Source organism: Leucopleurus acutus (genome assembly GCF_964270905.1).
Source record: "Leucopleurus acutus genome assembly, chromosome: 2".
Lineage (NCBI taxonomy): Eukaryota > Metazoa > Chordata > Mammalia > Artiodactyla > Delphinidae > Leucopleurus > Leucopleurus acutus.
In genome coordinates this window covers 147,391,775-147,418,644 of record NC_139143.1, presented here as the reverse complement: position 1 = coordinate 147,418,644, position 26,870 = coordinate 147,391,775, and the positions used below count along the sequence as shown (strand labels likewise).

The window sequence follows — 26,870 nt, the reverse complement described above, 5'->3', positions numbered from 1 at the left end:
AATTAAATTATAAGATTGCAGTGTAGTAGTTTTGATAATTTTTTTAGTTAGTATGAGTAATATAGTTTTTAATTACATTAGTTCTCTTCTTCCTCAAATTAATATATAAGGTACATGTGACATGATTATGAGCTCATCTAAACTATAATCACTGAAATACAAAATTCATAACTTAGTTCTAACAGCTTTGATCTAAATGAATTTATTCTGAGAACACAAACAATATTATAGATAAAACACAATTTCATTATATATATATACACAACTCTTAAGGAACAAGATTCTAAACATTAAACAAAAGGAACTTTAAATATCAGCTGTGAAAATATTAAATGATAACCCATTTACGCAAGCAACTCAAACATACGCAACAACCACATTCAGAGAGGCATCATAACAGAAGAAAAATATCTCAACTCAATCAGAACTAGAGTCTGACCCTAGTCAAAACCGTTCATCACTCTGCGCTTGGGTTTCCTAATATAAAACATGAAGGAGGAGGAAGCAGATGATACTAAAGGCTCTTCCAGTTCTAAAATTTGATATCATTATTTACAGCAAAGGTATTTTTCTAAAGAAAAAAAAAACTGTTATGGGAAAGATGATATCATATGACCTTAATGTGATGTCATGCTGAATTTTCACTGAATCATGATATAAAATTTCCATGTCTGTTAAATAACTATCCAAGATACTCATACCTTTCTTCCTAAAGAATCAAGTTGATCAAGGGCTTCCTGAATGGCTGGATCAGTGGGTATCAAGAGCAGAAGCTTTCGTACTCGTAGAGTTATCCTGAAATTTTTCAAATATTAATTTTTTTTCACACAAACCACAGTTTCAATAACAAAGTCATTTAGTATGGGATGTGAAGTAATATACATTTCAAGTGAACATTTACTGGGTTCCCTAACTTTAATACCTTTCTCTCTTTCAAGCTTTGTAAACATTTCTATTTACCTTGGCTCCTCCAGATTGGCCAGCTGGTAAAGCATGTCAAATACATTGCACACAAGTGCCATCACCACACCAGGGAGGGATTTCTCCTGAGGGAGGAAGCAAAATATAAATGCAAATTTACAAAACAATTTCCTCCTTTTCTAATCAAAGGTACGAACAATAAAATTCCTGGTTCTTAAAGACTGGCCTGCAAAACTGGAGGGAAGCATGGTGCTTATCTGTCTCAAACAACAACGCACGGGAACACAGAGTGAGGGACCACTCCCTCTCCTAGCGTGCTCATCACCTGGGCTCTCTTCTCCTACCACCTGCTGGCCAAGGGGCTAAGGCACCAAAAAGCAGGCAGCGGCAGAGAGGCAGAAGGAAGGGCAGATGTGATGAACAGAACGGAGGGTGGGCACCGTTGGGAGCTGATCATAGCTTGGCAGGAGCAAACAAGGCAGAGTGATTTAAAAGCAAATTCATTCAGAACTCTAATGGAAAGCTGATGAATTCATAAAAGTGCTAACAAAAGATCAAGATGAAAAAAAATTAATTACATGGGACTGAGTGAACTGATGAGGATGATTATAATTTGTGTGACTTTCTGTTTGAATAATAATAATAAAAAATCCCACAAGGACTCAGAGGCAAAAAATATAGAAAGCAATTTTCACTGCAAGGTAAAGGAGCCATTACAGTGGAGGATTACTGGGCTGAATGTCAATATTATGACATAGTAAGAGTGTGTTTCGTGTTTGGTAATTGCAATCATTGTTGCAGTCATCCATTTACAATGCTTGGTGTCAGTTTATTTATCTCTTGTTAAAATAAAATACAAAGTGTGTGTGTGTGAGTTGTGAAAAAAAAAAACAAAAACAAACCAGGAGTCAATCGTATTAAAAAAAAAAACAGGGCTTCCCTGGTGGCGCAGTGGTTGAGAGTCCGCCTGCCGATGTAGGGGACATGGGTTCGTGCCCCGGTCCGGGAAGATCCCACATGCTGCGGAGCAGCTGGGCCCGTGAGCCATGGCCGCTGAGCAGCTGGGCCCGTGAGCCACGGCCGCTGAGCCTGCGTGTCCGGAGCCTGTGCTCCGCAATGGGAGAGGCCACAATAGTGAGAGGCCCGCGTAACGCAAAAACAAACAAACAAACAAAAAACCCCACAAATTCAAAGTGATATAATCAAACACACACACTCACACAACCACATAGATATAAATGTAATTTAAGTTGAGAAAAAGAAGTTGGCCTCTTTTTTTTAAAGGTGAAAAAAATGGATACAACTGTATAGAAGAGATTCAGATGTGATTAAAGTACTATTTTCTGGTATAAGAAATAAAAAAGCTGGATATCACTATAGAATATATTTGGGAAGGTTTTTAATAAATTCAGGATAAATATGAGATAGTTTAAAAATGTTAAACTCAAAGATGCTATGTACGTCATTTCTGTTGCTGATAAACTGTCATAATACTGCTCTGAGTATGATTTCATTCTTAAATTCTCACTTCATATAAGTATAGTTACTTTTTAAGAAACGGCACAATACTAACATTAACCCTGCAGGATTCTGTGGTATCTATAAGCAAGGCTATGCTCTCTAAGTGAAAGAGATAGCCATGCAAAGATCTTACATTTGTAATTAAATGAAAGGACTACACATAATAACTATGAAAAAAATCCCTCTCTGTCATTTAAATACCTTTATTTCACACGAGGGCTGGTATTATCTTACTTTTCTAGACTATAAAAGCATAAAGAACTGAATGGTCTTGTTAGTTTTGTACCCCTGGTGCTGAGCTCAGTTCCTGGCAGAGAGAAGGTACAAAAAACCCTGATTCATAAAATCATTCAACAAATACTGATTACCTATTATGTTCTAGGCACTGTTTTAGGTGCTGGAAATACAGCAGTGAGCAAAACAGACAAAAGTCTGCTCTCAAGGAGCTTAAATTTCACTGGTGGGGGGGAGAGGCAAAAATAAAGTAGGGAAGGGAAATGAGATGTGCAGGAGTAGCAACAGGTGGCAAGTTTAGACAGGACTGCCAAAGAAGGCTCACCAAGAAGGCAACATTTGAGTGAAGGCTGAAGGAAGTGAGAAAGAACCACATGGGTATCAGGAAAGAACATTACAAGCACAGAGAAGAGCAGGTGCACAGGGCCCACTTTGTTTGAGGACCAACATGGAGGCCAGTGCAGCTGGAGTGGTGAGAGTGAGGGTGGGTCATGGGGGAACATCTCAGTGCGGGGGATAGACCAAGTAGGCCCTGAAGGTCCCAGTAAAGACTCTGGCTCTTACTCTGAGTGAGATGGGAGCCGCTGGAGAGTCTGAGCTGAGGAGTGGCATATAATCTGACTCTGTTTAAAAGAGATCATGGGCTGTTGGGTGCTACACAGAGAAGAGACTGAACTGGTATAGGGGCAGAAGCCCTGAGACCAGTTGAAGAACTCCTGAAACCCTCCAGCTGAGCGAGGACGGCTGCTTGGATTGGTGTGGAAGCTGTGGAGGCAGACAAAAGGAGCTAGATTCTAGATGAATTTTAAAGGTAGAGTCAAGGCTTTGCTGACGGATAGGGCTATGCTTTGAGAGAAAGTAGGGACCCAAGGATTTAGGCATGAGCCACTAGAAGAATGAAATAGGCGTTATCTTAAATACGGCAAGACTGGGATGAAGAGGTTTGGGTTAGGGGTGAGGTGGTGGGAAAGGGGATATCAGGAGCTCAGTTTTGGATGTTAGGACTGGGATGTCTATCACACATTTAAGAGGAGATGCTGATTAACCAGTTGGTTCCATGTACCTAGACTTCAAGCTGAAGATAAAAATTGGGGTGTTATCAATATACATACAATATATAACACTTTGAAACTGGATGAGATTCCTAAGGGAATGAGTGTAGACAGAGGAAAGGTCAAAGGACTGAGCCAGGGAACTTCTTTGTACACAGATCGGGAAGATGAAAAGGAGGCAGCAGAGGAGACCAAAGAGGGAGAACCAGAGCGGGAGGGCGGAGCCAGGGGGGTTCTGAAAGCCAAGGGGAAAAAGTATTTCAAGGGGAAGTGATCACATGGATCAACTGCTGAAATGTCAAGAAGACGAGGATTGAGAGGTGGACATGACAGATTACCTTGCAGAGTTTATTTTCGAGAGGGGTCAAGAGAGCATGGTAAAGAGAGCTTAGACAACCCTTTCAAGGAGCTTTGCTGATTTGGGAAGGAGAGCATGGGGACAGGAATTGAAGCTGAAATTGGGGTGAAAAAAGGTTTTTTAAAAGGATGGTAGAAATAGCACAGCACGTTTGAATGTTAATAGGAATGACCCAGGAGAGGAAACTCAATGAATCAATGAAGAGAGATATATGAGAGGAGCAGCAAGCAGTGGCCAGGCAGAATCACTCAGACTCAGAAGAGTCTGTGGTTCAGAAGACTGACAAATTGTGCATCTTCTTCTCCCAACTGAATCCCAGCATTTCTCAGTGATACAGTTCTGAAGGGGCAGACTTGTCTGAGAGAAAAGGACATAATCATGCAAATCTATATGGGCCGAAGGCAAAACTTAATGATTTTACGTTCTTGTTCTGAACTTGAATATTATCGCTCAATACCTGCTCCATGGCATATGATGAACTAAACACCCCACTGCTGCTGCTGCTGGAGCTGGTTGAGGAATCTGCAGAGCTCCCAGACGGGGTCCCACTGCCAGAAGTCTTTACTGTGAGGATTTGCTCATCAGAAAAGCCCAGCTGGTGGAGGAGCTTTTGATCTTTATTCACTGTCAGCTGTAAAAAGTGTTTTCTTAATTACTGAGAAGGAAAGGAGAGGAAAATACTGGTATCAGACTAAAGTGCCACAAAATGTTTATTTACACCTACCAGACTATCATTTGTAAATATCTGTATACTATCCACGGGAGAACACAACTGCTTGGCTATCTTCCACCGGACACTCCCTATGGTTTCATTACTGTGAGCCTGTAAAATGAAATGAAACACTGTTCTGAGTAATTCACTTATTCATCAATTTAAACAACTATTAGCGAGCATCTGTCATGTACCGGGCACTGTTCCAGAACCTGGGAACACAGCAGAGAACCCAAAGACAAGAATCCTGCCCTTGTGAGGCTTCCCTCCTGCAGTAATTAAATATTCTATTCCATACTCCATTCCCCAGCATGCATGGAATGAAATCTCAAGTCCTTCTTCCACTGGAGTGTCTTCCACTCTTCCCCTTCTCACTGTGCTCTAGTCACACCAGCCACTTTCCTTGCCACTGAATAAATCAAACAAACTCCCACCTCAGGACCTTTGTACCTGCTGCTCCCTTTGTGTGGAATGCTCTTCCCCAGAAATGGCTAACTCTGTCACTTCATTCAAGTCTCTGTTCAAATGTGATCACCTCAGAGACCTTCCCTAACCATTCTTATCTAAAATATGTCATGTATACCCATCTTATCCTGCTGTCTTCTTTTGTAACCTTTATAACACTTGTTATCACCTGACATTATGTATTTACTTATGAGTCTGCTTATACCCTATCAGCTTCCTTTCATTTCAGGTCTTTATTCTAAATTTGCTTTCCAAACAGCTTTTAGAATAGTCATTCATGCAGCTAAATCAACAACAGTGTTCAATCTCAATCAACAATGTTCTTATAAAATAACATGACAATATGGAAATGGCTTCAGAGCTTAATGTAAACCTACCTCTACAGTGAAGGTATCTTTGGTAGACTCATAAGTAACATTAAGAGTTAAAAGATGTCCATGGAATGAGGCACCATGAGGTAGAATAGTTCGGGGAACAGAGTAAAAATCCTTGAAAAAGATATAGCAAGTCAAAAGATACAGCAAGTGAGATGCACAGCGCCACTGTTAAATGTCACAAAAATACTCTCCTAACACATTGAGACTAATTATAGGATGATAAAGTTGCTTTACAAAGAAGAGAGGCTTACCTCTATAGTGATCACATAGCGTTCTGCCAGAAGCAGCAATCTCTCAATTATTACAAGTTTAGTGGATCTATGAATTAAAAAAATTTTTTTTGAAAATACTTGAAATGAACTGCTGACTGGAGCTCAATTTCAGTCTATTTCACCAAAACCACAATCACAATTAGCCCTCTCTGGTCAAAGACTGAAATCTGCAAAGACTAAACTTCCTTTCCGCTCCAGCGGGAGGCGGTTCGAGCAGGTCGCAGCTGCCGCACGCAGATGGAACACGGGGCAGAAGCCTGCCCCTCCCCGTGCTTCCTTTCCTGTTCTTTCCTTTCTTCGTTTTCTTTTTTTAAACAGTTGTCCCATAAATAGAGGACCTGGGTCTCCTCTGGGTCTGCAGGCGTATTTGTCTACCAATCCACCAAGAATGAACGATCAGTGAGTTTGAATCTCATAACCTTACAACTAAGATATGCCACATAATTCTGTAAACACAGAATCTGACTAAGTTCTGAACTGCCTGAAATTTAGAAGACAAATGCAAACCATTAAGTATGCCACAAATGAGAGCTGCTGTTTGTTTTACTTAGCCTAAGAATGAGGCAGAAGAAAAGGACGAGAAAAATTGTTCATCTGGTTTAAGTGACTAGTCTGTATAGTTAAAACATACAACGTAAGAATTTGTTATCCCAAGGGTTTTCAAAGTACTTAAGAAATCAACACACATCAAGAGACATAACCATCTCTGGAACAGAAAACACACAGCAAGGAACTGTGGCACTCTCACAGACTCTGAAAGTGAGACCTGAGATCTCTTTTGGTTAGACTTAAGCAATCTTATCATTTGAAATAACAGGACTCCAACATTCAGCAGCTTGTACAGTCACAGCTCCACACTTTATTAAACACTACATGTGTTAACACTAACAAATGAAAATCCAAGTGCCCTTAAATATTTACTATTCCAGAGAGTCTAAGTATTTTGTACAGGTGTATTTCTAAATCTGGAAAGTTTTCAGATTTTCTAACAATAAGTATGCTGATTAGCAGTACTGGAAATTTCACTTTAAAAAGAGTTGGTTAAACGCATTTAACAGAGTTCTAAATTCTTTCAGTCTATGGGCAGAAACCAGAACTTGATATTCAGATGGACCATCTTTAGGAAATATTTAAGTGCTTAACAAGTGAACTGTTTTATTTTGCCTCAATGATGAATTAAATCACAGACAGCGTTGCAAACACTACAAATGAGAGAATAGCTCCTCCCAGAAGTGGAACAATTACGGTCATTGAAAAGTTCTTTTAAGACTAGTGAATGAGATAAACTACACGTACTGGTTCAAAGGCAACTCTGAAATTACATATTCTTAGTAACTCTGTTTAGGGTTTATAATGAGAATATTTAAAAACTGTCATGTGGTTTTGTTCTGTAATAGTCAAATATGAAATGATTCAGAATACAAAGCAGTTAGAAAAGACAAACAAAAAGCATGCTTATTTAAAGAAGCAGCAGTTTGGAAATCCCAATCCGATAGTTCATAAGTGCATTTCTAGTCTGGTTTGTCAGACAAATGAATCGTTAAAGACCTAGGTCATAGATATAGACTACATTTTACAAACATGTAATTAGGAATTCTTAATGAAAGTCTACTTGAGATACACTTCCAAGAATGTGGGAATGCAAAAGTCATGTTAGTGTTCTTATCATGAGTTGAATCCATAATCACTTTCTGTCACTTTAAAAAGAGGTCCAAGAGGGCTGAGTTCTACTGACTTCTTTCATATTAATAATGTATCACTACACGGTACTCAGCTCATTTAAAAAAAGAAGATAAAGAAGAAGAATGTGAGCAAGGATATTGCCTTGACTCCTCTTCTAAAGGACGGCTTTAAAAAGAAAGGAATATCCCCAACTGTGAATAAAGAGAAATAAATACATACATACATACGTAAACACATAAAGCGATTCCGGGAGTTGAAAAAGACTTTATGAGCACCAATCACTAGAGGGCAGCAGAGTGAGGCATAGAGAGGGAGCCCTTCTCTGATCACCTGCCAAGGTTTCCTGAGCATCACTGACTGGGGGATGCTTACCAGTAATGAAAGGCACATAAAACCCCACAAAAGTATTTTAGTTACTTCAATCTAATGTTTCCAAATACTCATCTATTCTCCTTACTATATCAAAGACCTATAACACTGAACTCAGATTTCACTGACAACATCTGAAAATACTCAACACAGCAATGTGATTAAGAGATGTCAGTTCAAAGTTTTAACACAAATATTTGGGGCTAAAGTTCTTATTAAAAATTATTTTGAAAAATGATTTTAAGTAAAACATTTTAACTATGATTATATCGCAATGTACAATATTAATCAATCATCATATTCCACTTCATTTTGCTTATGCTATTGGTGCCCTGGATTTGACTATTCAATGAGAAAAGTTATAAGAGGTCTAAGTAAATATTTCAAACTTGAAATAAATTACTCTTCATACAATGCATATATCTTGATTCCATCATAAAGAGTAGGCTACTCGTGTTACACACAGTAAAAGTAAAATGAATCAAATAAAATACGTGATGGGGAATATATAACTTCCCAGGATATGACTGTTTGAAAAAGATATGAAATGAGGAAATGAACAATTAACCGAGGTATCTCCAAAGGAAAGAAAAGATTCCAATTATTTTTTTTTAAGCTGATCTACATTTAGGTGTTGCATATTCGCTGTAACTTCTGCAATCACTTACCTGTATGGAGACTGGACTGACGTGGCTACGGTTGGCATGGCAGTTGCTGTAAGCATCTTTGTTGCTCTGGTCACAGCGTGTGTCAGAGTGGGGCCACCAAGCGCTGAACTGGCTGCCTACGAAATAGAAAATCATCTCTCTATATCAGGGTTTCTCAACCTCAGCTCTATTGACATTTTGGGCTGGAAACTTTTTTTGTTGTGGAAGACTGTTGGGGACATTGTAGGATGCTCAGTGGCATCCCTGACTTCTATTCACCACTCACCTACCACTAGGTGCCAGTAGGACCCCTCTAGTTGTGACAACCAAAACGGTCTTCAGACATTGCCAAATGTCCCCTGGGAGGTAAAATAACCTCCAACTGAGAACTACCATTCTACATGTGTTAATACTTACATGGCACGTCATTTAGGGATACCTGAATACTTTAAATGTTTTTATGATGGCATATTTGGATGGAAGTCACAACTTGGGAACTCCTTCCTGTACAGATTCATCACCAGCACATATTCATCATCAGAAAGTTTAACTTATTGAGACAGTATTACACTGCAGGCTTCTAGTGGACAAAGACACCCAACACTACCCACTACTGAGTGTGCTGCTGTGGCCTTTAATAGCATTTATGATATAAACAAAGTGACACATGGGGAAGGATGGGAAAAGAAGCAAGTGCTTGTACAAAATTTCTGGACAGAAAAAGGAGAAAAAGAATCTATCAGAAATGTGGAAAGTACAGTAGACCTATTTTCTGAAGACAGTTTCTATACCCCCAAAAGGGGGTGGGGGTGGGGTGGGTGGGTGGAGCAGGGAAAAGGAATGGGGAGGGAGAAGGAAGGATTTCCTGTAAAATACACTTTTACATTGTGGGCATTAGGGCAAATGCCTGTTCCCTATGTCCACAATACGGTACTGCTAGCAAATTCTTCCATTAGGATCCAGCTACAAATATCAACATTATACACGATCTCAAAACACAACATTATAAAAGGAAAAAAAACCCAAAGCATTTATTTCAAAAACAGGTTAAATAAAATTTGCTACTCACTTCTAATCTTGTGTAGCAATCAGCAATGAATTTCTTATGTAATGATACAGAATCCTAAAAGTAAGAGGTATATGGAAATTAAAATTAGTCTAGCATTTAGTTGTAATCATTATTAAGGATAAAATGTCAAAATAAAGAAGCCCGACTTTCAGGCATGCCAACTTAGCAATTAAAAATATATTATTTTCTGCTTTTTTGTGTACCTTCTTTCCTTAAATACCCACCTTCTTTAACCGAGGATTTAGATTAATGTAACTGTAGTTTATGATTAACTGAATAGCTTCATTAGCAATTTCTTCATCAGGTGATTCCATAGCTATTTTCCAAATGAAATCCATTCCTATCAATTCCAGCTTTTCTACATACTGTTCAAAAGAAAGAAAAGTATACAGCACACCAAGGTCACAAAATTACAGTTATTTTCTGCTACACTGTAACTCCACACCTCTTCAAGTTCAAAATGAATTAAGGCTGCAGAAACCCAGCTACATATGAGAACGTCATTATACTGATATGGAACTTTAAAACAATAAACGATCAACAACAGAAACACTGGACAACTTCCATGGAACCAAGACAGATATGGAGATTTTTCTCCAGACATTCCTAAACCTAAGCTAGAACTCTACACAGATGGGCTACTAAAGCAGAAGCAAAACAGGAATAATATGGGCACCCTCTTCACGAGCTTTTCTTCAAAGGAAAGAGAGTCAGGTTAGAGGTAGTTACTAATCCTTGGGGCTCAATCTGGTCTTCTCAAAGCTCAGTTAGAAATGGCAGGATCCAGGCCTTGTAAAATCTTGTTAAAATTCTTACCACCTAGGAAGTCAGGTCATGAATGAAACAGACTTGGAAAAAGAGTTATTTTTTTGCCTTTCTTTTTCAAGGTGCTCACGTAAATATAAACATAAGCTGTATACATTCTACAGGTCCTCATTTTCCTGCTTCCTTGTCTGTTAAAAATTTCCCCCTAGGGCTCCCCTGGGGGCGCAGTGGTTGAGAGTCCGCCTGCCGATGCAAGGGACACGGGTTCGTGCCCCGGTCCGGGAAGATCCCACATGCCGTGGAGTGGCTGGGCCTGTGAGCCATGGCCGCTGAGCCTGCGTGTTCGGAGCCTGTGCTCCGCAACAGGAGAGGCCACAACAGTGAGAGGCCTGCGTGACGCCAAAAAAAAAAAAAAAATTTCCCCCCAAATCCTTGTCCCTGCGATTCCAGAATTGAAGATTTTGGTACTTTTTCAGGTACATGTGAATTGCTAGATCTGAGAGGTTGGAAGCTTGGCTGGAACTATCCCTACTCCACGTTCACCCAGCCACAGGAGGCCGCTGGCTGCCCCAGATCAGCAAGAAGCAAAGAGGGTCTGAGAAGTCACCTGTTCGAGAAACCCAGCCTCCTCACACTCTAAGAGAAGCGCCCTCGTCCATGCAGAAGCCCGCAGTCAACGAGGCGCCCATTCTTTTTAAAAAAACCTCATGTTTTCTCTCAATTATAACACATGTGTTTTGCTGAATGTCAAGTTTTACTAGATTTTCCAAATTTTCTACATTTGAAAACAATGTTACTTACCAACTGAGCTCCTTGTCTTTTCAATCGATGATCACAGAGATTCACATTTTCAAAAAAAGTCTTAAATAAGTTAAAACCTGAAATTATAGAATGTCAGATAAATTCATGCACTCTAGGTACCACAGATAATCAATGAAAAGACAAAGTATATCAAGAGCTAAAACTATAAAACTCTTAGGACAAAACATAGGCACAAATCTCCAAGACCTTGAATTAGGCAATAGTCTCTTAGATATGGTATCAAAAGCACAAGCAACAACAATGACAAAAAAATAAATAAACTTCATCAAAACTGAAAGCTTTTGTGCTTCTAAGGACTACCAAGAAAGTGAAAAGCCAACCCACAGGACAAAATACTTGTAAATCACATATCTGATAAGGAGTGAATATGCAGAATATATAAACAACACTTACAACTCAAAAATAAAAGGGCAAATAACCCAATTTAAAAACGAGAAAAAGATTTTTATAGACATTTCTCCAAAGATGATATATAAATGACCAATAAGCCCATGAACGGATGCTCATCATCCTTAGTCATCAGGGAATGTACATCAAGCCACGAGATACCATGTCACAACCACTAGAATGGCTAAAATAAAAAAGACAGTTTACAATTATTAGAGAAGATGTGAAGAAATCAGACCCTCATATACTGCTGGTGTGATTATAAAATGCTGCAGCCACATTGCAAAACAGATTGGCAGTTCCTCAAATGTTAATGATATGATACAGCAATTTCACTCCTAGGAATATAAAAACTTGTATATGAATGTTTACAGCAGCATTATTGGTAATAACCAAAACTGGTGAGAACCCAAATGACCATCAACTGATGAATGGATAAATAAAATGTGTTATGGCCATACAATGAAATATTACTCAGCCATAAAATGGAAAGAAGTTCTGGTATGTGTTAAAACCTGGGTGAACCCTGAAAACATTATGTCTCAGCGTGATAAAAGAAGCCAAATATTCATACAAAAGGTGACATATTATATGGTTCCATTTATATAAAATGTCCATATTAGAATAATCTATAAGGACAGAAAGTAGATGAGAGGTCGGGGAAAGGGGAGAATGGATAGTGACTGTTACATGGTTTCTTTCTGGGGTGATGAAAATATCCTGAGATTAAAAACGGTGAAGGTTGAACAACTTTGTGAATATACGAAAAGCCCTTATTGCACACCTTAAAAAAGTAAATTTTATAGCATGTGAAATACATATCAATTAAAAAAACTCAATTAAAAGAAACAACTGAAAAGAGGATTTCTATACTTTGACAAATCTTCACCTTAAATGAATCCTTTTTGTACTAAGTAATTTCATGAAAAGACAGCTTGACAATTAGCCTATATAATTTAAAAATACCATTCATGTAAAAAGAAATTTATCTGTGTATATAAACATATGTATATATAGATGTGTCTTTATGTGCATAAGGCAAAGTCCAGAAGGATATCCCAAAATGGTTAGCTGCTTCTGAGAGTGGGCTGAGAAGAAAAGTATAAAATTCTTACTTTAAAGAACTGAAAAAATGATTTTACGTTTTTCTTCCCTACCATTCATGGTGATTTCATATGACTCCAATTTAAGAATTTTCTCCTTGAAGAGCTGCTGCTGAACATCACTCTCAAGATCATGCTGCCCTTTTGTAAACCATTCAAAACACATCTGCGGATCAAGACAAATCACTCTGTAACTAAAATCCATTTCAGGCAAATACATATTCCAAACTGGGAAAGCAAAGATAAATTATTTTTAATTCTTTAGAAATTTATATTGCCTTAATACCACTCAAAACTGAAACGGTTCTAACTCTGGAACTAAATAAAGCAGTTAATTACAGCAATCTTTCCTCTAGCTAATGAAAATATATATTCATGCTTTTCACTAAATTGTTACACTTTGGTTTTACCACCAACATTTATTAATAAGCCTTACTATGTGCCAGGGACTGTGATAGGCACTGTCACATACTTAGTCCTTTCAATAATCTTATGATGTAGTTAACACTATTCTACAAAATGAGATGAGGAAACAGCCATTCACTGTTGGAAAACGTCAAAGCAGTGTGGTGCTCCTGGTTTAATCCATTTTCAGCTGTGTAACTGTAGTTCTAAAGATCTGTCTAGGTATCAGTTCCTTCTTTAGTGTTTCCGGGATACAACATCATTACAGGAACTCAAAGTTTTCTTCTGGTTAATTTAAAATTAGTTTCATGGGAGGGAAAAAAATACTAAAAGACACACCAAGAATTCTTTTGCTGTACTCACTTGGCTGAATTTGGTTTTATCCAGAATGGTATCAGACTTACCAAAGATTTCACACACTTGTCTATATCACAGATATATATTATATAAAATATCTTTTCAACACTTATAGTTCCTAGCTTATTAGTATAAATGTATGCTTAGTAAATTGAAAAGTGTTTAGAATTGAAGGTGTGAGACACACACAAAAATGTGAGATACACACAAAAAAGTGAAATGCTATTAAGTCCCACTGCTGTCTTACTTCATCCACAGTATCTTCTTACCTCTCTATCTAATTCACAAACATCCTGGCCAGTCACAAGACACTCCCAGATTTCCTTGGCACGATTCCAACCGAGATACAGAGTAGCTTCTTGCAAGAAAAATGCCAGAAATTTTAGATGGGCCTCTAAATACTGCAAAAAGAAATAATGCTAATTAGTTAACTCCAGGCATTCATATGTAAAAGAAAAATTTAAAAAAACAAAAAAATTTTGAAATTAAAAAAATAGTTTGACCTAATGCTTTTTCATATAACTTAGGGTAAAGTAAATGTGAGAAATCTGTTTACAAGTTGACAATACAATGCAGCAGAAACTACTTGAAGTCTAACACAAACTCAGTTGACTTTAGATGCCAAAAAAATACAATTTCGGCAATCTCAGAGTAAAACACCACAACACAACTGGTGAGTTAAGGTATTTTTCTATTTTTAAAAAAACAATACTACTAACCACTAGATTTGAAAAACAAAAGCCATTAGCCACAGAACTGACAGTTATTATTTCTGATCAAAGACAAAGAAAAGATGTTTATTTTTATTACCATATCATATGCAGTTATCTTGGGTGATTTACTGAAAGATTTACCCACAAATATCAATTTTCTGAACTTTTATTTATTTTATAATTTTGATTATAAAGTCAAGATACAAAAATGTTCCATTATGACAAAGACACCTCATGCTACCTCTTTAGAGTTACTCCCAATAAATATGATTTTTATAGTTCAAGTGCAAAAAGGCCAAATGAATGCTGTAAATCATGAAACAAAAGCACAATGCCAGATACCTCCCGATAAGTGTATCGGCCATCCACTAGTGTTGAACCAGTTAAGCCTCCAGGTCCAGCCACGGCTGCTGCAAGCCGATGACAAGCTATCAAACTTCCTGTTACCAATTTTACTATTTCAAAATTTTTCTTCAAGTCTTGAATAATGCTCTTGGCGAAACAACAAAAAGAAAAATGGTATGAGAATGCGCAGTTATTTTGTCAGTTTAATACAAGCTTCTATTTTAGCACGTAGTTGAGGAATAGCAAACACAGAAAGTTTTTCACTCATATTTCCTACATAAAAGTAAATAAAATCAATCTGGTATGTACATTTACTAGGGAATTACTATAGAATTAATAAACTTCCCTGGTAAATTTCTGCTTCTAAAAGGGATTCTTTAAAAAAAAAAAAAAAAGTCTTTCAAAAGAACTATTTCACTTCTTGCATACTTTTCCAGATCTTTCTTCCCAAGTCTATTACACTGAGGAAGCTCTAGCTCCTTAAGCAAACTAATGTTTTCACAATATAAAATAAGTCTTTGAATCTTTTCAAACAAATTTCTAAAATACCATTAACTTTTAAACATTGGCTTACTTTGTAAATTAAGGAAATAAAAAATAAATGAGTTAGGGATACATCAAAAGAAAAGTTCCATAGAAATGAAAGCAGAATGATGTTTAAATTCAAGATTATTAAGTAATATAAATGAATTACATTAATAACCATAAAACTGTAATACAGTCACTACAAAACTCAGCAATCTTTTGATGTTTGTTATTATAAAAGGTTATGCAAGTAATTGTATAATAATCAAATATAACTATACTCTTACCTTGTCTTGCTTCTGATAGGTTTGTTTTATGAATGAGCGGGTGATTTCATGTAGCTGACGCAAAGCTGGTACTACCCATACAAACTGGGGATTATTAAGTTGAGATGACTAGAGTTAAAAAGAAGTTACATTAGTTAAATTTAGAAATAAATAGCAGATTAAATTTATTAGCTACAAAAAATTTCCAAGTCAATTAGGTTTTATTGTTACACATTCTATTATTTTTCTCTTCCCATCGCTCATTTATAGTTTATCTCCATGCACTCATAATTCAGTCTTCAACTTCTTATTCTGCATGCAATCCTAAAGCCAAGAACTGCAAACAGGAGTGGATGTGAAGTGATAGTAAATGTATAGGGGTACATCAGCAAAAAACAGACGACAAGGAATTAGCAACTTCAGAGGATAGATTAAGTAGCACAGGCTGCTAGGATATGTTGACGTAATAAAATAAATTGATGGCAAAAGCTTAACTTGGATAATACTGAACTGGCTGATAAGTAAAATGGTATAAAAATATGGTTGTCTACAATTACATGATTAAGATACCAATGACATGATCAAGATACTAATAGTGGTCTAAATATTAAAGAAAATATCCATGGTCTGCTTGTATTTCCTAGTTAAAACAATTTTATGAGAGAATTCTACTTTTATTAATTATTACAGCCACTTCACACTTATACTTTATATTTTTCAAAACACTTTTCAAATATGTTATTTCTGAAACTGGTACATGACAATCCAGATCTTCAAGTACATATCTGAAAAGTCTGATATTCATGCGATACTCTTTAAAAAGAGAATTGCTTTTGAATAAATAGCATCTTTCAAACTATGTGATTTCATTATAAAGGTTGTAGGAATGTCAGATTAAACACTATCGATCAATTGAAAAGTAACTCTCTAAAAAACTGAGTAACAGTTTAAGTCCTTAGCTTTTACTTTAAAAACTGTATTATTTTTTTAAAGCCTTGCTTCTTTAAGTCTTTCTCTAAGATGAAGATGCCTATGGGGCAGAAAACTACTTTTGATGTCATTTGCAGAAAAATATCGTACTACTAAATACGTAAATGTGAGACAGCTACTGCCTAAATAATACTGGCTTTCCTAGAGATTAGCCAATCAGCAAATACCGTATTTCCTGGATTCTAAGATATAGGTTTTATAAATTTTAATATTTCTGAAATGGACACTTCTTACAACTGTATCAAAGAAACTTACCAGCCACTAGGCATAGGAGTAAGTTTAGATATACCTGTCCTTATGTGAATATGTGCAAACTTAGCTGTTTTCAAAAGGTATCTGTTCATTTACCCATCATTTCTGCTGTTACCTGGCATAGTTTAGCACCAAACAAGGATGGCTGTTTAACTTAAATGTAGATCACTGATTTGTTTCTTGAATGCTATCAAAAAGATTACACTATGATATAGCACTGACTAGCCTGTCGTGTCCATCAATTCAATTAAAAGCAAAGAATAACTGCCAGTGGTCTCGGACTTAAGTGTTTTTCAGAGCCAGGAGAATTCGGTGTGACAGACTCATACCCTGTGAAGGGCTGTATCACTTGGCATTAAACGTCTCTCTGTCCAAGGCTGCACCTTGATTCAAGAGAAACTGTTTAACTTGTAGTATATACAACTTAATGAAAGAAAAAAGCAGCTTGAGTTTTTACAAAAAAAAGGACACAAAACTCCATATTCTTCAACATGCCTCAAAATTCTACAATCTTAAAGATTTCAAAGAGGACCAAAGCACTACACTAGATAATGAAAAGCGGTATGCCACAAGTGAGGCTGTACATACTGGATTAAACCTGTGATGCATGTTGCAATCACTGGCATCTTAGAATCAGAGAAATAAGGTATGTATTAAAGGCCAACTACTTGCAAGACTAGCTAGAATATTTCTGCTAGGATATGAAAGTTGCAAAATGACAGAGATTAAAATTCTAAGGCTTAAGTCCGAACTCATACCTTCCAAAAGGATTACAAACATTAGGATATAAATATAAACCCTTTAGTAAATAATCAGGTATATTAAAAAGTATCATTATGACCAATTAAGTCAATTACGGTTAGATTATTTTTTTTAACATTGAAAATTACCCTTTAGAATCTAAAAAGTATTCCTGATATAGCCTTTCTACAGTTTAGCAAACAAGACAGATGTTATTTATTCCATCATATCTATAACATTATGTTGCTATGTTATAAGAAAAATTTAAATTACTCTTCTCCATTTATAAAAGGGGCAGAAGACTATGGTGAACAATTAAAACGAACATATCTGATAATGTCTGATAATGAAGCTGAGGTTTCATAAGTAGGAGTTAATGGTATATCCAAATTAGACTCCTAATGTTAGATGAAGCCGTAGAGGTCAACTAGTTTAGCCTGCAAACCTGTGCCTAAACTTTCCTTATTCATTTTTGTTACAAAACTTGTCTTCTAGTGTTTCCAGTGATGAGGAACTCAGGAGGCAGTGCATTCTGTGTCAGACTGTTTTCATAGGAAGTTCATTGCTCTATCATATTGCAACATGCCTTCCCATAACTTCTTAGGAGACATAAAAAGTTAAGTTGAATCAAACTTCTATAACAATCCTCTAAGTAGCTGAAAAAGCTTTCCTATTCTTTCTTGAGTTCTCTCTTCTCAAAGTTGAATATCCCAGTTCTTCATCTGCCTTGTTTTACCAGACCTAGCCATTTACCTAGAACCAAGTTCAAATTTTTACATGGGTGGACATTTAAAAAGTATTTCCTCCTGTGCTAAGCACATCACTGTGAGGCTGTACTGAGGGCATCTTGCTGGTTTTACTTTCAGTTGTATGTTTTGGCAAGTGGAGGCCCCTCAGGTATGGGTAAGTAATGATTTTAGTGTCCTCACAGAGGAAGGGGAAGAGGTAAGAGAAAGGGAGCCAACATTTATTGAAAGGCTGCTGGGCACTGTGCTAGGAGGCCTTCATATAATGACTTAAGGAATACACAAACACCACTAATTGAGTAAAAATGACTTTTTTTGGTTTAGTAATATTTTTTTTGGATGAGTACATTTAAACTTTTTAATTGAAGTAAAAAATAAGTGCAATAAGAGGGAAAGGGTTGGGGGCAGACAGTGGAAGGTATAAAGGAAGCAAAGGAAAGAGGACCAAGGAAGCCAAGGGTATCCTGGCAGAATCTACAGAAATAAAGTTGAGAGAAATAAAGGTCAGAATTTCTGAACACAATAATGGAACTTGGGAATTTTAAGAGTGTCAAAAGCAGAGGGAAAGGGAATCAGTTGGAGGAGTAGAGGTAGCTGGGGGGTGGGAGGGGAGTAAGAGGTGGGTGATCTTGTCTTACCCTTTGCTTAGTTTCTGTGTAGCCTGGCAGGGAGACATAATTCCCAGTCAGCCCACCTTGCTGCCTGGCAGGAAAGGGCATAGCATAGAAAAACACCTTTAGTGGCAGTATATAACTCAACCCCCTGCCTGGAGTCATATCGGGGGCTTTGATCTTCCCACTGCCCCCCTTCAGCCATGTGTACTTTAAGAGAGTATCTGCGAAAGCACTCAGTCAACTGAAAAGTGCTATGTAAATGCAAGTTATTATTATTTGAAATGAAAGAATGGTACGTCAGAATTTCTTTACTAGGAGCAGTGGGATACAAAAAAGGAAGAATATTCCTTTCAAGACTCACAAAATGACTCCAAAATTCTCCCTGCTACTTTTTGAGTTTTGTTATCAAACAATATATAGGCATGAATGAAGCGACTGCAAAGAGAAGCAATAAAGATGCAGTGATGCTACTGGCTACAAGGGCTAAAGTACTGCTTAATTGTAACAAGGAAGGAACAGGGATCAGGAAGGATTTTTCTGGTTTCAAAAGCCATTTCCCTGGAGGGAGGAAAAAGTCCCTTCAGCTTTGACCTTCATACCTATAAAGAAATGTATCTGTTACTGTGAAGAAAAGACCATTTTCTATAGATACCCTTTCCCTCTTACTATTACTATTGAAAGATTTAAACTTCTTAAATAACTCTGGATGAGTTTCAATCATAAAGACAGAGGGTGCTAAATTATCTGAATCACTGAGCTGAGAAAATTCAAATTGTATCTGAGTAGAAAGAGAGCAATGTTGTTGAATTAAAGGAACAATTAATCATAACCTGAGCATTACCAGCTCCAGTCTGTGAACGATTTTAATGTAGAAAATTCACTTGATCAAATTTCCATGTCAGAAATATAACACACAAAGTTCTTAAATGTCCCCAACTAAACTTTATGACCAAGCATAATTTAAGAGAATAAAAGCCTACTGAGTCACCAAGCCCGCTTAGCAAGAGCTGAGTCTCTGAATTTACTAATGTAAATTAGCAGTATTCAAGATCCTTTAAAGAAATACTTACTAGGAAAGCCAAGAAATATGTTTTACCAATGAAATTCCTAAGCCATTAGCTATTTACTAAAACCTTTTCTTATGATAACAGTGAAATGAAACCCCTCTCGCTGCTAGGCTTTGTTTCATCTGGGCAACCTGAGGGCCTGCGTGGGAGGAGGACATGCTCTGATCAGGGCTGCAGCAACCACGGAAGCAGGCTCCAGTGAGCAGCTACTGACTGCAGCAACAGGAGAGCTACAATCATCACTACACATGCTGCTACCCACCCTTTCGAAGGATAGCCCTTAAGTCCACAGTCACCTGGAGGCCAAAGCCCTGCAGCGTAGGACTTCACAGCACCCATCACTGCCCAGTTCTACCTTCTAAAATCGAGTCCTAGCAGCAGGCACTCACTCAATAACCGTTTGTGTAAGGAATTACTTTAGGAACACATCTGAACCAAGCACCTAGAAAACAACTACGTGCCAGCAACGAATGAACTTCTTTCTTCCCTTCTTTCTCTCTTCTGACTCTATGAATGTTCCTCCATTTCTCTCTTATGGGAGAAAAATGGACACGATATTTATTTAGAATCCACTGTGCTTATTAAAGATGTGCATACTTTGGATTTAATTTTAAAAAAGAAAAACTAAGTTGAAGGTCTTACAATCTTATGAAAATAATATAGTAAAACTACTCTTTGAATGTGACCCTGGATTTTTCTTCCCCTTTGACAGTCAATTACCCCCAAGCTTTAAATAATAAGCACAGGTCATAAGCAAATATTTAAACAGCAGTGTGTATCTGAATATTATTCAAAGAAACACTAAAAGATACTTTTATCTTAAAATTATAATTCAATTTATTAAAAGGAATTATTAAATTAGTATACCTTTTAGTTGGTTCCATCTGCAAATTCTTACCTTGAATCCATCCTTCTTGTTTTTTTCCAAACCTGACCATTCTCCAGGCTGAAAATTAATTTTAAGAAATATAAGTGACTTGGTAAAAGCAGTACCTATAATTTCCCTATTTTGGACTCTAAGGTATGAGCTTCCAGGTAGGACATTTAGTTTAATTTACATAATAGGGGAGGAAAATTATTTGGCTCTAATTACTCAGACAATACTGTTGCTCTGACAACAAAACTAGACCAAAGATAAAACCAACCCTTTTAATATCTTCTATGCACTTAATGATGTAGCTCCTCTTGATTGCTTCTTTCACTGCATACGCATCACTTAGGATTGTCAGGTGCTCCTCCAAAGCTTGCTGAATAAGGCTACTGGGCAACGTTGGGAGATGAGCCAGTTCCCAGAGTACATCTAACACCTATAATAAACCACATGTGATGAGCCAGCCCATACGCAAGTAAAGCTGCTTTAAGTACTTGTAGCTAGAAAAAGTCATTTGATTCTCCTGCCTTTCCAGAAGTGGTCTCAAAGCGAGCTTCACGGCCTATTCGTCCAATCAGGCTCAATAGCTTCTGTCTTACTCTATCGGTCTCGGTCTCCCAGCTCTGTAGAACGAAAAAGAAAAGACACAGGAACTGCTTCCCAGTCCCATTTGATCACACTGGCAAAATATGCAAAAACTTTAAACTTGAGCTAAAAAAGTTTAATAAAGTAAGAAGTGTACGGTTAAACACTGCTAATTTAGAGGGAGGAGACTTCAAAATAAAATTATTTTAGAAATATTTAAAAGTAAGCACGTTTGAACACATACCTTCTGAATGAGAACAAACAAATGATTAAGCTGATCTGAATTAAATTTGACAGCTGCTGCAGCAATAATAGTATGGATATTCTCGATCACAGTAGATGATTGTCCTGACTAGAAAAGAAGACATTGGGAAGAAAGTTAAGTCTTGGAGACCGGAAAAACCCAAGTCTTTCCCTGTTGATTTATAGACGCAAAAGCAAAACAGTAACAAAGATAAATTGATTCTAGTCTAACAGCATACATACACTTGCGTGATAAAATTGGTAAGACTACAAGAAGCAACCATTATTAATGGTTATCTGTTGGCCTTGTTTAAATTCCTAGAAGCATTAAATCTCTAAAAAGACAATGTAAAAAAAGATGAGAATCAAGTTCTCAATCTGACATATTCATTTCAAGAGGAGAACAAAATATCTTCAACTGGCTTAAAAACAATTTAAACTAATTACAGGAAAAACATACTCACTTTTCACATTTTATAAATGATCTTGAGGGTCTCAGTTGAGAGTATTATGTGTCTCATTTTTAAATCTGCTTATAGATAATTTGTGACTTCAATTATTATTTATTTATCCATGGGCAGTAAGTCTCTGCTTTAGAGAGTCACCACCCTTCGCCCTTACTGAAAAAAGTTAGAAAAAGGCAAAAATAATTCTGATCAACTTACCTGTATCTTCCAAATTTTAGTGAGCTCATCTAAAGACAATTTACTGCCCAAGAGTTCAATAATTCCCTTTATACGATCACAGTATTGTGCTTGGTCTATGTTGCCTAAGAGAAGAAACACCAGAGAGGCAGACAGATACAGTGAACACTAACTTTCTAAATATGATCCTATTTATTCAAAGCAATATTAACTTTCTGTAAGATTATTTAAAGGCTAATATAGTCAAAACAACAATTTCATACCTTTTTTATACAGAAATATATTATTTATGTGTTAGGTAACCTTTTTTAAGCAACTTACCTTCCAATGCAATTGAAAGAACTGAGTTCTCAACTAGCCAATCTAATAGTCTGTCTGTATCTATAGCATTCTTCACAGATTTGGATAAAGTGCTATCTTCTATTAGTTTGGTTACCTAAAAAGACAGGATTATTGTGATTGAATCTAATGCAAATATTCATAATCAAAATCTTCATATATATTTTGTGACTTTTATAGTGTTACAACGTGGTCTAACGATTAGCCAAAATGTATCAAAGGCCAGTTATTAGAAGTTAATAGACCACTTATTTGTGATGTCTCTTTAAAAAGAACACAGAGTTCACACTTCCTGGGCCACTGCTGATTGGCTCAGGGATGCACATCTGACCCAAACTTCAATCAGAGCACTCCTCCAAATTCTATACTTGGGACCAGAGAGAAAGTATCAGTCCTTCCCCAGTCACAAGAGCTATCCATGGCCATGTCTACCATATGAAAGATGCCACTCTGTAGGTGGAAAGAGAAAAAGGCCATCATGCTCATAAAAGCAGAGATAAGACCTGGATAGAGTCCTGGCAGTGATTCAGTTCTCAGATTCTAGTTGATCCTGTTGCCCACATGTGTCCCTGCCCTTACACGGTTTGGCTAGTCAATCTCTCATTCATGTGAGACAGCCTAGCCTTCTTCCATTAAATTCCTCTTTTAGTCTAAGATAATTCAAGATGAGTTTATTTCACTTGCAGCCAAGAATCCTAATTAACACAAAACTGAAGGAAAATAACTGGAATTATGACTGAACTGTATTGGCTCCACCGGAAACTCACCAAAACCAACTATGCTCATGTAAAGTTTAGGAAGCTGCAGAAAATTACTTCCATCATTTTGCTTAGACCATCACAGTTGTAAACAAAACAAAATTTTGCCTCAACCCCAGTTAGAAGATTTGATTTAAGTAAACACATATCTGAAATATAGTAAAAGGAATTATACCCTTAGGGTAAAAAGTAAATCTCAAACTGTATATTCCAAGGAATTATGTTCTAGCAAATTTCACTAGAACACTAAATATTTCACAGAACGAATTTGGAATGTAATACGTATAAAAATATTGCTTTATTAACAATTATAAACATGTATACCATTTTATATATAATCACTGTTATCTCTTTTTGTAGGATTACAAGAAATTATTATTCTTTATTTCCCAACATTTTTATATTAATAACCACAAGTTCTGGAAAAACTTAAAGTGTCTGTCCTTTAAGTCTTCCAGAAACGGACGCAAAACTTACTTCTTTGAGGGAATTCATTTTAGCGCTAAAATGAGGTGATTTCAGCATGCGTAGTAGGATGTCTAGTCGAAGGTCGTCCACAACTGTCACCAGATCCGGTTGGAAGCGCATGCAAAGTAACTTAATGGCAGACAAGAGCTCCGGGATGCTAACCAATCTCTTTTATTTAAAAACAAAATACACACAAACGTACAGATACATAAACAGAAAAAACAAAAAGGAACCATGAAGACATTCTGATGCCAATTCTTACACATACACAGGAATACAGGACATTTTCAATAACCATGGTCTAATGGTATATGATATTCCACATGATCAATAAACTACATTTTACTTCTAAACAAAAGTTAGCACATGTGTGAGCAAAGAAAAGGGAAGGGTTCTGTGATAAATTCAAGGTAGACAAAATAAATCACGTTAAATTTAAATGTTAAAATTGCTTTAAACACCTTTGGATAGCTTTTAATACTGAATCATTTTAAAGCTTCTTCAATGCTATACCAATTACACTACTATCAAAATCAACATGTTAAAAAAAAATCAACATGTTAGTAAAATTCTTAATGGTATCACTTGCTGACAACCCTACATTCATTCTATTGACTGAGGTAACACCAACCACTTGGTATTTCAGACAAAACATTTTTTGGTTAGGAGATGTAAAATTAATTTGATGTGAGTTGTATGTGACCAGAATCCAAACAGCAATGGTGTGTGAACCTTGCCCTAAGCCCTGGCTCTGCTTCCATGGACCAATAGGTATTGGGGCTACTTGACTGGAGAGAACATTACCTTATCTTTAAGGTCCTTTTCTTCCACGCTCCGCACGTCCTGGATTGTAGTAAGGATGACTGGGTCCAGCATGGGCTGCAAGAAAACAGTACTAAAGTTAATAAGGACCCCTGAATCTGTCCCCAAACTAGAGAGGAGACACTTTTTTATTCATATTTCACAAAGGAGAGGGTGCTATGCAAAGATCGGAATTCTAGTATTAGAGCAGCCACTAACTAGGTAATACCATCCCAAGTAAACCCTTAACTGATTCTGTGCCTCAGCTTCTTTACTATCATATGGGTGCAATCCCTCTTTACTATCTTATAAAGGGTCCTTTGAAGAGCAACCAAAGACAACCAAAGACACACCAACTAACTTAAAACATTAAGGCATGAGTATGTACTATTTTTGTAATAAAGTATTTTGCATTTGATTTAAAAAATGAATGTAAGCACAGACCATGAAAAATACGCTGTTTTATGCATTTATTTTGCTAACTGATATAAATGAGGCCTATAGACAAGACTCATACAACACACTGCTCCAGAATGGTAGCATAACCAGGTAACTAACTCTAAATAGTATGTGAAAGCAGCAAACTATTAGCTAGATCTAAATGATCACTTCCTTTTAAGTAAAATAATTTTTAAAACTTATCTGGTGACAAGAGAAGATAGACAATATTTGGCTGTCAAAGCAAGAAGACATTAGCAATGAATTAAAATGACATCAGGCAACTGATTATCCTAGTAGAATTTCTTTATTTACAGTTATGCCAAGTGAGAACTGAGGGCTGTCAGGGTAAGAGGCAAGTCACACGGCTCTTGTCAGCATGTGCCAGCCCTGCTTAATTCTCACTGCAACTCTGTGAGATAGGCATGGTTATTATCACTATTTTACAGATAAAGAAGCCAAGTCACAGGAGTTACTTCAGTCTTCCGAAGTCACACAAGGAGCAAGTGGTAGAGACAATTGTTAATTTACATAAATATGGTATGAATTTATTGCTGAATGAATTTAAGGTTGGATGGTTTGATATAATTAAAATAAAGATAAAGTTAAATAAGCTTTGGTTGGAAATTCATGTACTTTTTACTCTTTTTAAAGTACACTGTGCTTGGACTTCCCTGGTGGCACAGTGGTTAAGAATTTGCCTGCCAATGCAGGGGACACGGGTTCAAGCCCTGGTCCGGAAAGATCCCACATGCCGCGGAGCAACTAAGCCCGTGCACCACAACTACTGAGCCTGCGCTCTAGAGCCCGCGAGCCACAACTACTGAGCCCGCGGGCCACAACTACTGAAGCCCGCGCACCTAGAGCCTGTGCTCCGCAACAAGAGAAGCTACCGCGATGAGAAGCCTGCGCACCACAACGAAGAGTAGCCCCCGCTGGCAACAACCAGAGAAAGCCCGCGTGCAGCAACGAAGACCCAACGGAGCCACAAAAGTACACTGTGTTTACATATAAAACCTGGAATTTCTAAAGAACTTAGTATTAATTAGCAGTTGGAATATTTACACTGAAGCTCTTTCCATGGAGCAATGCATGGGTTTAAAAGCATGCATTTAAAAATTCAATCCTGGCTCTGATTACTAAAAAGCCAATTATTAAGTCAAATCATTTTGTCTCTTTATGTCTTTGTTTCAGCTACAAAACGAATGATTGTATTCATATGCTTAATAAGTGAGAGAACACTAGATGTCTCTAAAGACCTTAGTATCCAGAATGAAGAAATACATAAGTAGCCATCCTGTTTCATTTAAAATCTTGCAGTATTGCTTTGAACTCTAAAGAAGGCACTTAAAACTTAGAAATAGCAGGAATTTCCAGAACCTACTAAAAACATCCTATATCCCTTGTTAAAATGGCCCTAAGTAAATTAGATATTAGAAAGAAGGAACAAGTGCATACTATTTGCTTCCAAAGGACACTAAGCTTTCAAAACCATTTGCGGTGATTTAAAAAAAAAATCTCTGTGAAAGTTTTAAGTTTCACAGACTTATTTCTATAAAGAAAATAATAAATGGAGGTATTTCAACATGACATTTTATTCAGTAAAACTTGTTAACTGAAATGGAAAAGAATAAGAAAATGTAATAAGCCCTAAGCATTAGGAAGCTGAACATTCCACAGCCTTGACTATCCTGTGACCTGCTGACGTACAATCTGCAGAGGCAAGAAATCAGACAAGATGTGCTGTTAAACTGTTACTCAGATAGTGAGTGACTTGGCTACTAGCAGGTAAGCCCAGCACCACTCAACACTGTTTAACACATAATGGCACTGAACCCTTAAATAATCCTGTAAAGGGAATAGGGATATATGCCACCTATTTTATAGTGAAGGAAGCAAAGAAAAATATATGCTATAATATGTAATTATATTTGATAAAATGATA

At 36.9% G+C, this 26,870-nt stretch overlaps 1 protein-coding gene across 6 annotated transcripts in view; it reads right to left on the bottom strand.

The window, feature by feature from the left end:
• USP24 (ubiquitin specific peptidase 24) overlaps positions 1-26,870 on the bottom strand; it is a 150,368-nt gene that overhangs the window by 65,369 nt on the left and 58,129 nt on the right. For 4 of the 6 annotated variants that reach the window (XM_082833548.1, XM_082833549.1, XM_082833553.1 and 1 more), the window contains exons 9-31: positions 24,491-24,565; positions 23,696-23,854; positions 22,443-22,557; positions 22,143-22,246; positions 21,479-21,586; positions 21,177-21,272; positions 20,924-21,085; positions 20,677-20,724; positions 18,736-18,795; positions 15,390-15,497; positions 14,575-14,724; positions 13,789-13,920; positions 12,812-12,923; positions 11,247-11,323; positions 9,905-10,045; positions 9,681-9,734; positions 8,633-8,748; positions 5,892-5,958; positions 5,641-5,751; positions 4,811-4,909; positions 4,544-4,717; positions 961-1,046; positions 702-795 (exon numbers count right to left, since the gene is read on the bottom strand). In XM_082833548.1, the coding sequence (XP_082689674.1) occupies positions 702-795; positions 961-1,046; positions 4,544-4,717; positions 4,811-4,909; positions 5,641-5,751; positions 5,892-5,958; positions 8,633-8,748; positions 9,681-9,734; positions 9,905-10,045; positions 11,247-11,323; positions 12,812-12,923; positions 13,789-13,920; positions 14,575-14,724; positions 15,390-15,497; positions 18,736-18,795; positions 20,677-20,724; positions 20,924-21,085; positions 21,177-21,272; positions 21,479-21,586; positions 22,143-22,246; positions 22,443-22,557; positions 23,696-23,854; positions 24,491-24,565 (2,448 nt within the window). The remainder of the gene's footprint in view (positions 1-701; positions 796-960; positions 1,047-4,543; positions 4,718-4,810; positions 4,910-5,640; positions 5,752-5,891; positions 5,959-8,632; positions 8,749-9,680; positions 9,735-9,904; positions 10,046-11,246; positions 11,324-12,811; positions 12,924-13,788; positions 13,921-14,574; positions 14,725-15,389; positions 15,498-18,735; positions 18,796-20,676; positions 20,725-20,923; positions 21,086-21,176; positions 21,273-21,478; positions 21,587-22,142; positions 22,247-22,442; positions 22,558-23,695; positions 23,855-24,490; positions 24,566-26,870) is intronic. The other 2 variants (XM_082833551.1, XM_082833552.1) reach the window with 1 other exon arrangement.